Below are 15,479 nucleotides of genomic sequence, written 5' to 3' on the forward strand. Positions count from 1 at the left end.
ATTGACTCTTCATTTTAAACCAATCATTTCTCTAACTGTTAATCCCGATTAAGTGTAACACGAGAACGAAAAATTCATTACCAATATTAAGTTGTAACATGCAAAAACTCACATAGTAAATGAAAAAAGTCGAGATGTTTGAAATAACTATCTGAACCTTTTAAGGACAGTATTTCTCAATCTTAGTCTTCATTTAATAGAGGGAGATTCTTGCACTATGGTGCTTTAAACTGACTTCAAATCTTACCAGCGAGTCACAAAAGGTTTTTTATTATTGCCTTACCTTAAATTACTGTTTTACATTTTTATTGCGTTTAATTTTGTTCTATTCACTTTGTTGCCGGAAGAGTTGTATTAGAGAAAGAACTTTTTGTACATGATTTCCATGTTTTATTTATTTCATTCTTTCGTTTCTTGTTAATTTTTAATCACAAACGACCGACATTTCGGACGGCTGTTAGGAAGCAAAAATTTTCTCATGAAAAACGGACTTAAGGTTGGGTTTTCTATAACGATTATGGAACAAAATAGTGACAATATTAACTTTGTTGATTGAAAATTTTCTTTCGGGATTCTTCCTGGCTTATGGAGAAGATACATGAAGAAATTTTGCTATTTAGAAATGAGTTATCTTTCATCTGCTTTAATTTACAACAAAATCTGTGTCCCACAAGATATGGGTTTTATTCTTAATAATTAATACATAAGTTATCTAATAGGACACCACTATGTTTGGCGCAACATTTTTTTTAGTTTTGTCCTTTGAAGTTTTTTTTTTCTTTTTTTTATCTTCAGATAGGAGAGATCCACGTGCATGACAAAACGATGGATACAGTTTCTAACCCAAAATTTCAGAGAATATTTTAATTCCCTAAACAACAAGATGAAACACGTATCGCGGGAGCGTTTCTTTATAAGAACAAATTATTATCATTATTAATATTTATTTACTTTTATTTTACTTTTTATTTTTTAGCTCAAATAACTTGCTCAGCAATGTGTACATTACGATCGTCTCATTTGAACCGGGAGGATTGGTGACTATCCGAGTACACGAGAAGATTGGAAACCAATTTATCCGCGCGATATTTGATTTTTTTGAAATTACCCGGAAAGAGATTCATAAATACGGTGAGAATCTTTCGTATTGTTATACACTTGTCTTTTATTTATCGCTAAGATGAACGCAATTTTGCTTTTTTTTCCTCCTCTTTGCTCAATTTCAAACAATGAAAGGTCGAACATTTCATGATTGCGTCGACACGATGATAAAAATTGTCGCCATGGACGCCATGTTGATTGCCGTTCTTGTTCAGTCGATAAACTATTTCACTCTTTTTTTCTATGTACGATGAACTTCGGTCTCTGGATGACTTGCCTCTTTGAAAGCTATTGAGAACTGGGTATCCTAGAGTTCTGAGATTTCCTGAAAAAAAACTTTGCAGGCATGAAACGATATAGCAGTGCAATTAAAAGCTCCAAAATTAAACCAATTAATACTAGCTGTGTCTTTCCCTGATATTTATTCGGTGCTTGACTTTCTTTAACTCTCGATCCTGAATGTAACCACTGATAAAGAAAAAGGCTCTTTCATTGGCAATTACCACTGCTTTTCAGAAACGTGCCCCTGAGCCCTTACAGAAACTTGTGAGTAGAATCATCTTAGTTGGGATTTTACAGACATTTCACTTTCTGCTACTGAATCTCTCTTAACAGGTATATGAGAGTGGTGGCTCCGGTAAATGGGATGCATAATGTCTAAAAGGACAGGCAGAAGAAGAAGAAACAACGCTAAACACAAGAATGAAGAATCGGCTACTGCCCTGAATGAATCAGAACACATATTGGATCTTGGAAAGTTTGAAGAGATGAAACGACCTCAACTTCAGACGTTATGCAAACGGTTTGGACTTAAAGCTTCAGGAAAGGCAAGAAATTATCCTTATGAATCTTTTCCTCTGTGGACCTAAAGTAACAGTTATATTACAGACAGTTTTCTCTTTATAGGTATAAGTAAAATTAAAACTTAGTGGGATAAAAGGGTGATTTCCTACTATAGATAAAAAAAATATTTCCAAATAGAAAAATATGAAAAAATCCCTGACTTTGTCCTTGTTACGAAATTATTTTCACCCCTTCAAAGTGAATGATTTTACTCTTAAAGTGTTAATATACTGAAATTTGCATCTTCTTAATTCAATCTAAGTCTTTCAGTTGATAATTCATCATCATAATGCGAAATGCACACATGTATGGAAAAATCTGACTTCGTCCTTGTTAAGAAATTATTTTCATCCCTGTTAAGTGAATGATTTATAAAAACTCTTAAAGTGGTACAGTAACTAATGCTGAAATTTACATTTCTTCAATTCAATTCATGATAATGCAAAATGCGCACAGGTCCAAGCCAATAGATGGCTAAACTTTGACAGTTTTGTTATGCCTATTGACAGAGCACACACTATATTTAACCCTTTAAATCCCATGATTGACTAAGACAGAATTTCACCCAACGATATCAATATCAAGTAGACAAGAATAAAGAAAAATATTAATTAGGGAATTATTAGTTGATCTAATACCAAATTCCTCGTAGCTAACATCAGAGGTAAGGAGAATTACTTGTGAGATCTTAGTGGTGAAAGAAGTAAAGACTAGATCATGAACAAGGTGTCAGCAACTGACAGGAGAGCTTTAACTCTATTTCTGTCTCTCCCTTGTCTCATTAGAATACTGAGCTTGTTGAGAGACTTAAAGAACATGTCAGCAACAACAACAACAACAACAACAATACAGAGGAACAACCATTGTCATCAAGTTCTCACCAAGAAACAGAGGAACCTGAAAAGCCAGGCAATGTTACCTTTGAAAAAGCTGACAGTCATGTACAGGAAGTGAATGAACCCAAAAAACTAAGCAATGTTACTTTTGAAATAGCTGATAGTCAAATTCCCACAGATGAACATGTCCATATTAGCAGTAATGATAGTAGTAGCTGTGACTCTCCAAGTAGTCATGTAGACCTTCAAGCAGGTGACGTGAATGGGTGTGTCAACCCAGACAGCACAGTAGAAGCAAATGATCAAGCAAATGCAGAGCAAGCAAAGTCTAAACCTGATTTGTCTTCAAGCAGAATTTTGAAAGACCTGAACTGCACAGACCCACCTTCCACAGGTCAGTAAAACGATAAATGTGTAACAGCTAAAATTATTTTAAGTGACACTAAAACCTAATTTTGCAACATATTTTCTATAATTCCAATAATTAGAAACCCTGAAAATCTAGCTAATTTAATGGATAAAGAATTACATTGTAGCATGAGAACCTGACATGTTTGAACCTACATGTGTGTGACTGACAGCATTCAGACAAAATTTTGCACGTGCTATCTATAGTCTCATTTTCCAAACTAAACCTTAGCACCAAGGAGTGACTCAAATCTAATGTCTTCTTACAATATCACCCCTGGATCACACAATTAAAGTCACAAGAATATAAGAGATTATCACAAAGTGAAGGAGCTCTCCAAAAAAATTCTTCTTGTCAGCATCTTAGGAAATGTGTGGGGAATGGTACAGAGAATATGTATACTGATGTTAAGCAGGTAATTTAGTGTTAACAACTGAGTTGAAAACATTAATTAGCCACTGTAAAGGGTTAAAAAGCTGACGTTTCGAGCGTTAGCCCTTCGTCAGAGCGATTGGGTTAATGCTTGAAACATCAGCTTTTTACCCTTTACAGTGGCTAATTTACGTTTTCAACTCAGATGTTAACACTAAACTACCTGCTATACTCTCCCACTGATGCAGCACCACAGTTTCTTTAGAAACTTACTCCTTTATACTGATGTTAAGTAGTAGAGGGTTGAAAACATGATTGTCTTACCTGTATCGCTAAAAGATTTAAGAGGAAGTAGTAACTAGTGCTTACAGCATAGACAACTTAGCTTATCAATGGCCTACAAACACTTGATAAACAAAAAAAGTTATATCCATCATCAAAAAATTAGCTCATGTGTCAATGCGTATTCATTGAAATATGAAATATGTGGGAAGTTTAAAACACAAAAGATGCATATTGTAAGGGTTGCTGATGGCTTAGCTCAGGGCAACTGCAGCTTCTTAAGTGCTTCATATAGGCTTACAGCTGCCAAGTGAATCAATTACATTGTAACATTTTTAAACATTGTTAATGTGGCACATACTTTAGAGAGATTCCCTCTGTCAAGCTTCAATGTGCTTGAACAATAATATTGACATCAGCATGGAAAACAGGAATATGAAGCATTCTCAGAAAACTGAATTTAGTCTGCAAATTTCATTAAGTAACAGATAGCTAAGTTATTACATTGATTTATAACCTTTACAGGTCAAAACAGTGACACAAAGAAAGCTAAATTGGATACTTGTACCAAATGGTGCGTTGTTGAAGGCCTTTTTAAACAGGAAAACAAGGCCGTGTGGAAGAAGATTTTTCTTTCTGGAGGGAAGGCTATGATTTCCAACAGTTTTGGTAAAAGAGTCCCTTTTGTTTTGGAGCCATGTGGATTGATGACGCCCAAAGACTGTGATGACAACTATATCTGTGGAAGCTGTGTCAGGGACAATGAAGTAGCATTAAGATGCAAAGGTAGCTCAAGAGTTGTGCATTCTTCTGCTGTGCCACAAGAACCCGATGATGCTGGTAAGGTTGTTACCATTTCTTGTCCTCCCAAGCATTCAGTTACTTTAAGTTGTAATGGCCAACTCAGAGTGGCTGATAAATGTTCCTGTTTATTCCTGGATTCTGCATGGGGCTTGTTATATTTTAAAAATCTCAGACATCTGTAATTGGGAGAAGCCTGGCACAAAAAAAATTAAAAAACTAAATATGAATTCTTTAATGTCGTACATGAAGGAGGCAGGTACTGACTCTTGAATATCCAGGTGCTGGTATATACACCAACTCTGTCTTTTAATGAGAACTCTGCCTAGAGAAGTATTCTGCTCCTCTCAGTCAATCATTGGATACTTGTCCATTGCCTATAACCCTGAGACACTTTTTCCCTGTAGCTTTTCTCCAACCAGTTATACTCCAGATATCTGATATTTCTCCTCTTCTTATCAACTTTCTGTTTGGAAAAAAAAGTGATATTTTAAGGAGAAATTCCTCTGAGGACATTTCAGGGAGTGAAAAAGTTAACTATGGATCCTTGTTCTTTTTTGGCTTGTTCTTGCCTGACTCCCCCAAGGAGTTTCAATGCATAGCAGCAAATCGTAAGGAAAGCTTAGTGAAATGCAGGGGGGTAACCTTTCAGTGGATTGGCATCCCATCCAGGGAAGAGTAATAATACTCCTTGTTGCTTCATACTACAGAAACCAGAATAAGCGCTAACTGAATGGGTCTGACTCAGCTGGAGTACAGATGTTACTTTTTTTACCTTGGGAATAGACAGACAAAGCTTTATTTGTATAAATCATTTAAATTAAATTATAATAATTATTTTCTTATTTCACAGTATTGTTGATTGATTAGAAAATAATGTTTTTTTTTTCCTTAGTATCAAGATGGTTATGTGACACTTTGTGAACCATACTAAACTATGAAATAGCAGTCCAAAAGTGACATGCTTACCTGTACAATGTAGATTTTTCATTAAACTTGGTAAGTTTCTTTGCTCATCCTGAATGCTCTGTTTTTTTTTTTCACTTTAGAGCCCACTGCTGTATGCAGCACACCCTTATCATCCAGTCACAGTCTGCTGACAAGCTTTTCAAGATCAGGCTCAGTGAAGCGCAAGAGGAGTGAAGATGCAAACAGTTCTGTAGTGAACTCATCGACTGACTTTAACCAAATGGAGAAGAAACCGAGGAAAGATACCATTGTCAGATCTGGTAGCAGCACTCCAGCAAGCCCTCAAGTTCGCAGAGCCAGGGGAGAACAGCTGGTGTTACCCAGGTGATGATAATGTTACCTCTCCCAAACATCTTCCATCTATTTTCCAGCAACAAGTTATGAGAATAATGATTTTAGATATATGAAATTCATATCTTTGCACTGCGGTGAAGAAACAAATTTAAGAGATCCTTGCAGCTAAGAACACCACTGAACTAGTAGTTGAAAATAGGACCTGAAAAAAATCTTGTACGGGCCTGAATTTTTTCAGGTCCTATTTTAAACTACTATTTCAGTAGTGTTCTTAGCTGCAAGGATCTCTTAAATAAGTTATGAGAATTTTTTTAACTCGTCAGCTTAGAGTTTTTATCTCCAATTTGGTATCCTCTTCAAATGATCTAACATCAAGTTATTATAATTGTTAAATAACTTAATCTTATTGAATGTAACTGCTTCATCCTTTCAACCCCTAAGGCTGACTAGCATCTATTTTCTCCTCACAACGTCACTGCTGAATCAAAAACTCAAGTCGTGAGAATAAAAGAAATGATCACCACCTTAAGAAGATCATGATTATGAGACAAATTCTCCTTGTCAGTACCATAGGAATTGTATTAGAACAGTATGGAGAATATGCAAACTGATGTTAAGGACTCACAGGTTAATAATCATTTTTTCAGAAACCTCACGAGACCATGGCAACCAAAGAAAACAACAAAGACATCACAGAGTGTTGTTAGAGAAGACACAGAATTTGCCAAAAGAGTTGAGGAGATTATCAAAAAAACACAACCAGGCTCAGAAGAAGAAATGTTCATGATAATGTTTTCTAAATCTAGCAGGATTCAACGTTCACCCACTAAGACTACTGAGTAATGTTCTTATTTAAGTGAGATTGCATCAAAGTTTTAATTTGCAGGAGGTTTTGGCAGCCTACAACTTTGATAAATATTGTTTGTAAACAAGATTGTAACATAGCTTCATCGAATGAGTAAACAGCAGTAATTGAAATATTTCAAGTTGTAGCCTAAGCATCCAATTTGACTCAGAATTTCTCATTCCATCTAATTGTAAAACATTCTTTTCAAAGTAATTCCTATTTTCCTTACAATTTTTTGAGACTTTATTTTAAGTACATTTACTGTTAAAAGTTTATTGTCCTAACTTTTAGATCCTGAATTTTATTTTGATGTTGTAGTTTCCTTGTTAAATTTGTTTAGTTACAGATCAAAAACATAGAGAGGACGTTACTCTAGATATTTTTTTCATAAGTGTTTTGTAACTGAAAAAAGCCTGTCTTGCACTTAAAATGGGAAGGTATATTTGAAGCTCAGTGAAGGATGCAAGTCAGAAGAAAATTTATTTTTAGGAACAGTGAAATTATAAACTGTGAATTGTTTTCTCCCACAATAATGGGTATAGTGAAAGCCAAAAAAAACTTTCATGCACTTTAGGCTGAAATTATTATAATCCTGTGGAGAATTCAAGGATTCAAGAAAACTGCTTTTAGGAGTGCTTGTTTGAAATTCATTACAATCCACAGGAGTTTCAATAAAAGTCAGAAACTGGCATTCTTCCACCACCTTTAAGAGATCTTACTTCTTTCAGTTTTTCTGAGAATAGTCTCTCATGTGGGGTTCTCCTGACAGCCCCTTTCCAGGCAGAGCCACCTATTGCAACATCAGCTGCCTCTTATGGACAAAGTTATTGAAACCTCTGAATCTCTTTGATTTTGAACCTCTCATCCTGGTTTAGATGAGTCAATTTAAAACAATTCTTAAAGTTATGCTTTTTTTTAACAAAATGAAGTGCATTTTGAGTAATGAACTCTCGTAATAAAATGCCTTGTTTAAAAATCTACAAAATCTATTTTGTGGTGTTATTTATGAATGAATTTCTGTGAGATGTGCCCTGTTCTCTGGAATAAGTAGATTAGAAAATAGAAACATAGGGGTTTGTCAAATAGTTGTCTTTTCAGATTGGAAATGATTTTTTTTCCTTTGAGGGGCTTAAATGAAGGTGGTTTGGATTTATTATATTTTCCTAACACCTTACTGGTTCTGATTAAAAACCAAGGTAAAAGTGAAGTCTCTATTTAAGTCAAGAGGCCCATCTTGCCGGTGTTTGTCCAGGTTTCCCAACTACCCCATTGCATGGGATGCTTATAACAACTCTTCTTTTAAAGTTCCATTAGACCTTTTTTAATGGCCAAAAAATTTTATGATGGTGACTGAAATTAGATATTGCCTCTAATTTGCATCTGGTAGGTGAATACGTAGAGTAAGAATGTATGAAAAGTAATGACTCATTCAAACGTTGAACTAAATCCTCCTACTTGAGTGAATGGTATACCTGTAAGGATTCTTAACCCTTGAACTCCCATGAGTAACCAGGACAGAATTTCTCCTTGCAATATCAATACAATATCAACCAGATCAGTGATGAGAATGAAGAAAAATTTCAATTTAGGGATAATTAGTTGATTTGATGCGAAATTCGCACTCTACGATTGTTATTCGAGGATTGTCGATTCATTTATTTTCATTCATTAACGAGGTCGGCTTTTCTTCCCAGTAAAGGGCTATTACGTTTACATGATAAACAAAATAATACATGGTTTCTTGTAGAAATGGAATTTCTCTACTCGTGTACAACTCGACATCTCACTCGTTCGCTGCGCTAACTCGTGAGCTATCGAGTTGAACATTCGAAGAGAAATTCAATATTTAGGCGCGCCCAAGAATTATTCACAATTTTATTTCAAAGCACGAGCATTATCGCGCCAAGAACGAAAGTCACATCAACTTCATAGGCAAATGTCGCAGGGAACTTGTATGGTGTGTTAGTTATAATATTTCTGAAAATAACAATGGTTCATATAGTTGACACAAGTGTATAGTTGTTTAAATCGAATTTTTTTTGTATTCAAACTACACCGAAAAAACAGGCGGTCGGCATATGAAATCCCATTTCAACATGTTTCGAAAATTAAATGCTTCATTCGAATTGTTTAGATATTTAAATGACTTTCACAAGTTTATAGTTTAAACATCATCACACATGTTCTTCAAATTCTGAAAGACATAACTATCGATCCGCCATCAAACTAAAGGAAAAACCTCAACAACAATTTTCCTTGTACCATTTCTAAAAATACCTAGCGTTTAAAGTTTAGAAGTTGAGCTATGCTTGGCCACAAGAATTTAGCGAACCCCTCCTAACATAATTGTCTTCGAAGGTGTGGGTAAACTCAGGAAAAAGAAAATAAGAAACTAAGTGAACTTTTGTATAGACATGAGCATTGGCACTTAGCTTAGAAACACAAACCGTGTATTATCAAAAAGATCGAAACCGAAGATTCTACGAAAGACAAGTATACCATCTAGGGGAAAAGAAGGGGATGAGCTCAACCCAGATGGGTCACTAGGCTTTTAAACACCCTTTGACTTCAAATCTCTCCCCCCCCCCCCCCCCACACTCCCCTCCCCTCATCTTAGTACCCCGCTAAACTCTTATCTGTTAAATCTCCAGACTTCTCTGAGCTATTTTCCTGCAATACCTTTGCCAAATGGAAATGTATGCAATTAATGATGTATTTACCCTATAGCAGACAAATGGCGAAATCTTTAAGCACAGTCTCAAAATGTGCAGAGAATTTGCACGTGGTCTGACTTTGGTTTTCATTGAGGCAAGTCTGAGAGACGACATGTAGATAGATAGATAGATAGTTTATTATCAAATAAAATACATTGCAGCCATAGGCTGAATTGCGTGCTTTTCACAATCATTGATTATATAAGACTATATAAGACTACCTATTACAAAAATGCTAAGACCTAAATAAAATTACTAATATAACTAATATAGCTAATATACAGCAGTGGAATAGCTAAAAATCTAGGTTAGCACACGCGCACATAGCCGGGATAAATGAAAATTTAAAACGGTCAGTGCGAAAGCGCGGCATGTTAAAAACGCGCCGGTGTCTATTATTGTAAGCTGAAAAATGCCTATCTCAAATTATATAATTTGTGAGATGGATTTGAGACAGACAAAAACAGATCCGTAAATAATTTCATGCGTCTGTCATAGAGCGAAGCTAAACCTTGCCTGTCTAAAGAGTCATGGTATGACAGTTCTGGTGAAATGATGGATAATGTGCGTCTTTGGATCCTTTCAATGGTATCACTAAGATACGCAGGTAACGCATGATGGAATATTTGTGCGTAGTATTCCAGAACAGGACGTATAGTTGTACAATAAAAATTAATTATGTCATCCGCTGGAACGCAGGCTCTCTTTAGGAGGACTAAAAAGTATAATCGTTTGTTTGCTCTTTTTATAACATCATTGACGTGGTTATTCCACTTAAGGTTACACGAAATAGTCATGCCTAGGACCCTAGCTCTCTCTACTGTCTCTAATACTTTGCCATCGACCAAGAGTTTCTGCCTTTTGTAGTCGATATGGGTGAATGGCAGATCTGTTTTACCAAATGCAATCGGTGAGAACCAAAAAAGTAGGTCTATCAATAACATTCTTACAATTAAAACTACAGAAATAATGGCACCTATGCTACAATCAAAATAGTCAACACCTTGGAATAGCATCACAATCCTTAACCCTATGATCCTAAGGGGTGACTTTCATCTAATTTCTCACTACAGAACTTTATCTAAATCCCACACTATGGTCACAAGAAGAGGAAACATTGCACGAAAATACAAGTAGAAAAGAAAGTTTCTTGCCTTGTCTTGACCTGTCAATATAATATTAATGTGGTTTACTAAACAAGTGTCTTGTTTATCACTATACTTTTCAACAGCTCATTTTGAGATCCACCCTGCTGTGGAGCAGGATCATCAAGTTGTCATTTCAGAACATGAAAGTGGTAGTGATCTGGACATAAACGAGGTATGATGGCAGAAAATTGCCTGTTAATAGTTGTATGTCAGGGCTAAATCAAACATCAAAAATCAAATGTGTCCTTGTCTTGGACACTTTTTTTATGGACTTATTGAATGAATGAGCAAGGATCTTACTCACTCACCCAGAAACTCAACACAGAAAACTGGATAGATATTTCTTTATGTCCCATTATGAATTTGCAGTGCCATCATCAACCATAACATGATAGAAATCATGAGCTAATCATGTAATTGCTATATGATAGCCAAGGATAATCTTCAGACATAGACTGTACTTAGAAAGCAGAGTAGGGGCGGGGTGGAATCTACGAAAGACTAGCTTACCATAGAGGGGAAGAGAAGGGGATGAGCTCAACCCAGATGGGTCACTAGGCTTCTAAACACCACTCCAAATCTCCCCCCCCCCCTCCCCTCATCTGAATACCCCTCTAAACTCTTATCTGTTAAATCTACAGTTGTCCCTAAGCTATTTTCCTGCAATACCTTTGCCAAATGTATGCAGTTAATGATGTATTTACCCCATAGAAGAAAAATGTGAGAATCATTGACCACAGTGACAGAGAATGGAGCACTGCAGATCATCAGCTTTACTCTCGCAACGAAGAATTACTCTTTTCCAAAAAGACAAGTAAGTAGAATAGAAAGTTTCTTGCCTTGTCTGGACCAGTCAATATAACGTTAGTTTGGTCTACTAAACAAGTGTCTTGTTTATCACTATGCTTTTCGACAGCTTATTTTAAGATCCACACTGTCGTGGAGCTTGACGAAAACAACTAACCTCATCAAGTTGTCATTTTAGAGCATAAAAGTGGAAGAGTTGTGGCCATAAACCAGGATGATGACACTGTCATTGCTAAGGTATGATGGCAGAAAATTGCTTGTTAATAGTTGCATGTCAGGGCTAAATCAAAAATCAAATGTGTCCTTGTCTTGGAGATTTTTTAATGGACTTATTGAATGAATGAGCAAGGATCTTACTCACTCACTCAGAAACTCAACACAGAAAACTGGATAGATATTTCTTTATGTCCCATTATGAATTTGCAGTGCCATCATCAACCATAACATGATAGAAATCATGAGCTAATCATGTAATTGCTATATGATAGCCAAGGATAATCTGGCAAGAGTCTGATGATGACCTTCTGAGTAAAAGCTAACTCCTTAACTCTCAAGATCTGATTGTTAACTCTCCAGTCTAGCTGCTACACATTTTTTTGTAAATCAGTTATGAGAATTTGGTGTGAAATTAAGATGAAAACTTCTACCTGATAGGTTTGAGTCTTCTAGTTACCTTATCAACATGATAGGAAGAAGTTGCATACTGGTCATTTTTGGGAGTTAAAGGGTTAACAATGACCTCCATTATGAGGCCTCAAATATGCCTTCCCATTTTAAGTGCAAGATGGGCTTTTTTCAGCTACAAAACATTATATGATGTTACTCACGCTACAATCAAAGTAGTCAACACTCAGGAATAGCATCACAAACTTAACCCTTTAACGCCAAGGAGTGACTCACATCTAATTTCTCACTACAAAATCACACACCAATGTCACAGGTGAAAGAAACATTACTCTTGTCCTAAATGACAAATAAGTAGAAAAGAAAGTTTCTTGCCCTGTCTGGACCAGTCAATATAAAATTAGTCTGGTTTACTTTAAACAAGTGTATTGTTTATTACTATGCTTTTCAACAGCTTCTTTGAGATCCACACTGTCATGGCGCTTGACAAAAATGAGAAACTTTGTCAAGTTCTCATTTTAGAGTATAAAGGGCCAGGGGAGAACAGCTGGTGTTACTTAGGTTATGAAAATGTTACTTCTCCCCACATTTTCAATCTATTTTCTGGCAAACAGGTTATGAGAATTTTTTAAGTCATCAGTGGTTTCCTCTTCAAATGACCTAACATTAAATTATTATACCTGTTAAATGTCTTAATGTCATTGAATGGAACTGCTTCACCCTTTAACCCCCAAGAGTGATTAGCATCTAATTTCTCCTCACAGCATCACTGCTGACTCAAAAGCTCAAGTCAGGAGATTAAAGGAAATGATCACCACCTTAAGAAGATCATGATTATGAGACATTCTCCTTGTCAGTACCATAGGAAATGTATAGGAACAGTTGGGAGAATATGGAAATGAGAGTTAGGGACTCACAGGTTAATGATTATTTTTCAGGAACTAAATAGAACAAGCAAAGAGAACGACCAAAGAGAACAACAAAGACATCACAGAGTGTTGTTACAGAAGAATTTACGAAGAGAGTTGAGGAGGTCATCAAAAAAACACAACCAGGCTCAGAAGAAGAAATATTTTTAGTGTTTTCCAAATCTAGCAGGATTCAACGTTCATGCTCTAAGACTACTGAGTAATGTTCTTATTTAAGTGAGATTACATCAAAGTTGTTCTTTGAAGGAGGTTTTTGGCAGCCTACAACTTTGATTAATATTGTTACTTTAATTGAAACCAAGATTGTAACATAGCTACATTGAATGAGTAAAGAGCAGTAATTGAATTATTTGAAGTTGTAGCCCAAGCATCCAATTTGACTTATAATTTCCCTTTCCTATTCCATTCAATTGTAAAACACTCTTTTTTAAAATAATTCCTATTTCCTAACAATTTTGTGAGGCAATTTGATGAGATTCTTTTGCCCTTTATTTTGAGTAGATTTATTATTTACAGTTTACTGTCCTGACTTTTCAATCCTTGAATTTTATTTTGATGCTATAGTTTCCTTGGTAAATTTGTTTAGTTTCAGATCACAAAAATAGAGAGGATGTCACGATGGATATTTTTTTTCATGTCAGGCTCAGTGAAGGGTGCAAGTCAGAAGATAAATTATTTTTAGGAACAGTAAAATTATGACTTGTTTATTGTTTTCTCCTGCAATAATAGGTACAGTGAAAGCCAAAAAAACAAGGATTCAAGAATGCTGCTTTTAGGAGTGCTTGTTTGAAATTCATTTCAATCTGCAGGAGTTTCAATAAAAGTCAGAAAATGGCATTCATCTGCCACCTATAAGAGGTCTTACTACTTTCTGTTTAGCCTGAGAATAGTTTCTCATGTGGGGATTTTGCCCTACAGCCCTTTCCAGGCAAAGCCACCAATTGCAACATCAGCTGCCTCCTATGGACGAAGATGTTGAAACCTCTGAATCTCTTTGATTTTGAACCTCTCCTCCCACTGAAGATGAGTCAATTTAAAACAGTTGTTAAAGTTATACTTCTTTTTAACAAAATTAAGTGCATTTTGAGTGATGAACTATTACAATAAAATGCCTTATTTAAAAATCTGCAAAATCTCTTTTGTGATGTCATTTATGAGGGAATTTCTTTGAGATGATATGCCCTGTTCCGTTGGGTAGGAAGATTAGAGATAGAAATGTGAGGGTTTGCCAAATAATTGTCTTTTTGGATTGGACTGAAATGATTTTACACATTTTTTCCCGGTTAGTAAGGTTTCCTCACTACCCCTCTGCATGGGATGTTTATAACAACTTCTTTTAAAGTTCTTATTAGCATTTTTAGGATCAATGTCAGTATCTGAGCAACCAATTTTTCAATGGCCAAAAATATCACGATAGTGATTGAATTTAGATATTGCTTATAATTTACATCTGGTGCATGTGTGATTACATAAAGTAAGCAAGGCGTGAAATTTCCACTAATACAGGCGCCACTGCACTAAATTTTTCACTTTGGTGACCAAATCCTGAAAATTAGTCGCCAAATTGGCGACTAGAATGTTTCATCGTAACCTTACCTAGAGATATAATGAATAAAAAGATAAATCCGCGGCAAACTTCCTCGTTAAGTTTGTTTCCAAAACGCAGCACATGCATCTCGATCGATAACTAGTCGTCATTTTGGATTAAGGCGAGCTTGAACGTTGCATATCATCCATCCTAGTGTCCACTTTGTAGTACGTTAAAGAACTTGGCGAAATTTATGCACAGCCCCAACTTCATTATGCATCCATATATTGGGGCTTTACTATTCGGTGTATCACCAATAAGATGTGCATGCATAATTAAGTATAGGGCCGTGTTGAAATTTTTCCAACAACATTTTTTGAATTGGCTGCCACTTTGAAGAATTTAGGAGCCAAGTGGCTATCAGAAAAAAAAAATCACGCCCTGGTAAGCTGTGTGAAATCGAAGTAGTGAATAGTTCAAATGTTGAAGTGCTTTGACACACATTGCGTGCCTACTTTAGACGCTCATACCCAGGCCTCACGTTACCCGTATGATTTTTCCAAAACAGTCAAGACACTGCGAGGCGCCATTTTTGGGCGAATTGAACAGGAAAAAAAGCCATGTGTCAAGCACTTTTCGTCCTTACAGAAATGTCACGGTGTAGAGAGATCACGAGGTACGCTTCCTATGTAGTTAGCCAAAGATTAAGTAGGCCACGTGTTGTACAAACTAAATTCTTTGCATCTCAATCCCATCCGGAGTAAAATTGACGGCCATTTGTTTCCAGTTCATAATTATTATTTTGCGATGCAATTGTGTTTTATTAAAGCAGTTTTTCCCATCGAAAATGCTGATTGCCGAGTAAGAAATAGACGTAACGTGGACAAAATGCAAACTGAACCAATGCTATGCGAATATATAGACATTAAAACAGCTGCATCTTTACAAATGTCGCACAATCGTACATAAGCTAGT

The 15,479-nt window shown here is 35.9% G+C and overlaps 2 protein-coding genes across 4 annotated transcripts; both read left to right on the plus strand.

Moving 5' to 3' along the window:
- The first annotated feature begins 1,008 nt into the window (after positions 1-1,008).
- On the plus strand, positions 1,009-7,693 carry LOC131770832 (uncharacterized). Its single transcript, XM_059086562.2, has 6 exons — positions 1,009-1,131; positions 1,717-1,928; positions 2,730-3,174; positions 4,369-4,683; positions 5,694-5,937; positions 6,555-7,693. The coding sequence occupies exons 2-6, from the start codon at positions 1,743-1,745 to the stop codon at positions 6,748-6,750; spliced, it is 1,386 nt and encodes a 461-aa protein (XP_058942545.2). The 5' UTR covers positions 1,009-1,131; positions 1,717-1,742; the 3' UTR covers positions 6,751-7,693.
- Positions 7,694-9,433: 1,740 nt separating this feature from the next.
- Positions 9,434-14,058, plus strand: LOC131770834 (uncharacterized). 3 transcript variants are annotated; one of them, XM_066160400.1, is made up of 6 exons: positions 9,434-9,562; positions 9,967-10,075; positions 10,700-10,788; positions 11,328-11,430; positions 11,602-11,660; positions 12,986-14,058. In XM_066160400.1, the coding sequence occupies exons 1-6, from the start codon at positions 9,518-9,520 to the stop codon at positions 13,124-13,126; spliced, it is 546 nt and encodes a 181-aa protein (XP_066016497.1). In that variant the 5' UTR covers positions 9,434-9,517; the 3' UTR covers positions 13,127-14,058. The 3 variants fall into 3 exon arrangements, 1 of the variants encoding a protein (XP_066016497.1); XR_010716030.1 differs by lacking the exons at positions 9,434-9,562; positions 9,967-10,075; positions 11,328-11,430; positions 11,602-11,660 and adding an exon at positions 10,088-10,378; XR_010716029.1 differs by lacking the exons at positions 9,434-9,562; positions 9,967-10,075; positions 11,328-11,430; positions 11,602-11,660 and adding an exon at positions 10,089-10,393.
- The last annotated feature ends 1,421 nt before the right edge of the window (positions 14,059-15,479 follow it).

The sequence above is a fragment of the Pocillopora verrucosa genome, chromosome 13 (assembly GCF_036669915.1).
Source record: "Pocillopora verrucosa isolate sample1 chromosome 13, ASM3666991v2, whole genome shotgun sequence".
NCBI lineage: Eukaryota > Metazoa > Cnidaria > Anthozoa > Scleractinia > Pocilloporidae > Pocillopora > Pocillopora verrucosa.

Bases quoted from the DNA above. Each gene is read 5' to 3' on its own strand.
- LOC131770834 (XM_066160400.1), top strand. From the start codon at position 9,518: ATGTGCAGAGAATTTGCACGTGGTCTGACTTTGGTTTTCATTGAG. The intron at 10,789-11,327 runs GTATGATGGCAG...TTTACCCCATAG, and splicing joins GTGATCTGGACATAAACGAG to AAGAAAAATGTGAGAATCAT. The intron at 11,431-11,601 runs GTAAGTAGAATA...TTGTCATTTTAG, and splicing joins ACTCTTTTCCAAAAAGACAA to AGCATAAAAGTGGAAGAGTT.
- LOC131770832 (XM_059086562.2), top strand. From the start codon at position 1,743: ATGGGATGCATAATGTCTAAAAGGACAGGCAGAAGAAGAAGAAACAAC. The intron at 4,684-5,693 runs GTAAGGTTGTTA...TTTTCACTTTAG, and splicing joins ACAAGAACCCGATGATGCTG to AGCCCACTGCTGTATGCAGC. The intron at 5,938-6,554 runs GTGATGATAATG...TCATTTTTTCAG, and splicing joins GAACAGCTGGTGTTACCCAG to AAACCTCACGAGACCATGGC.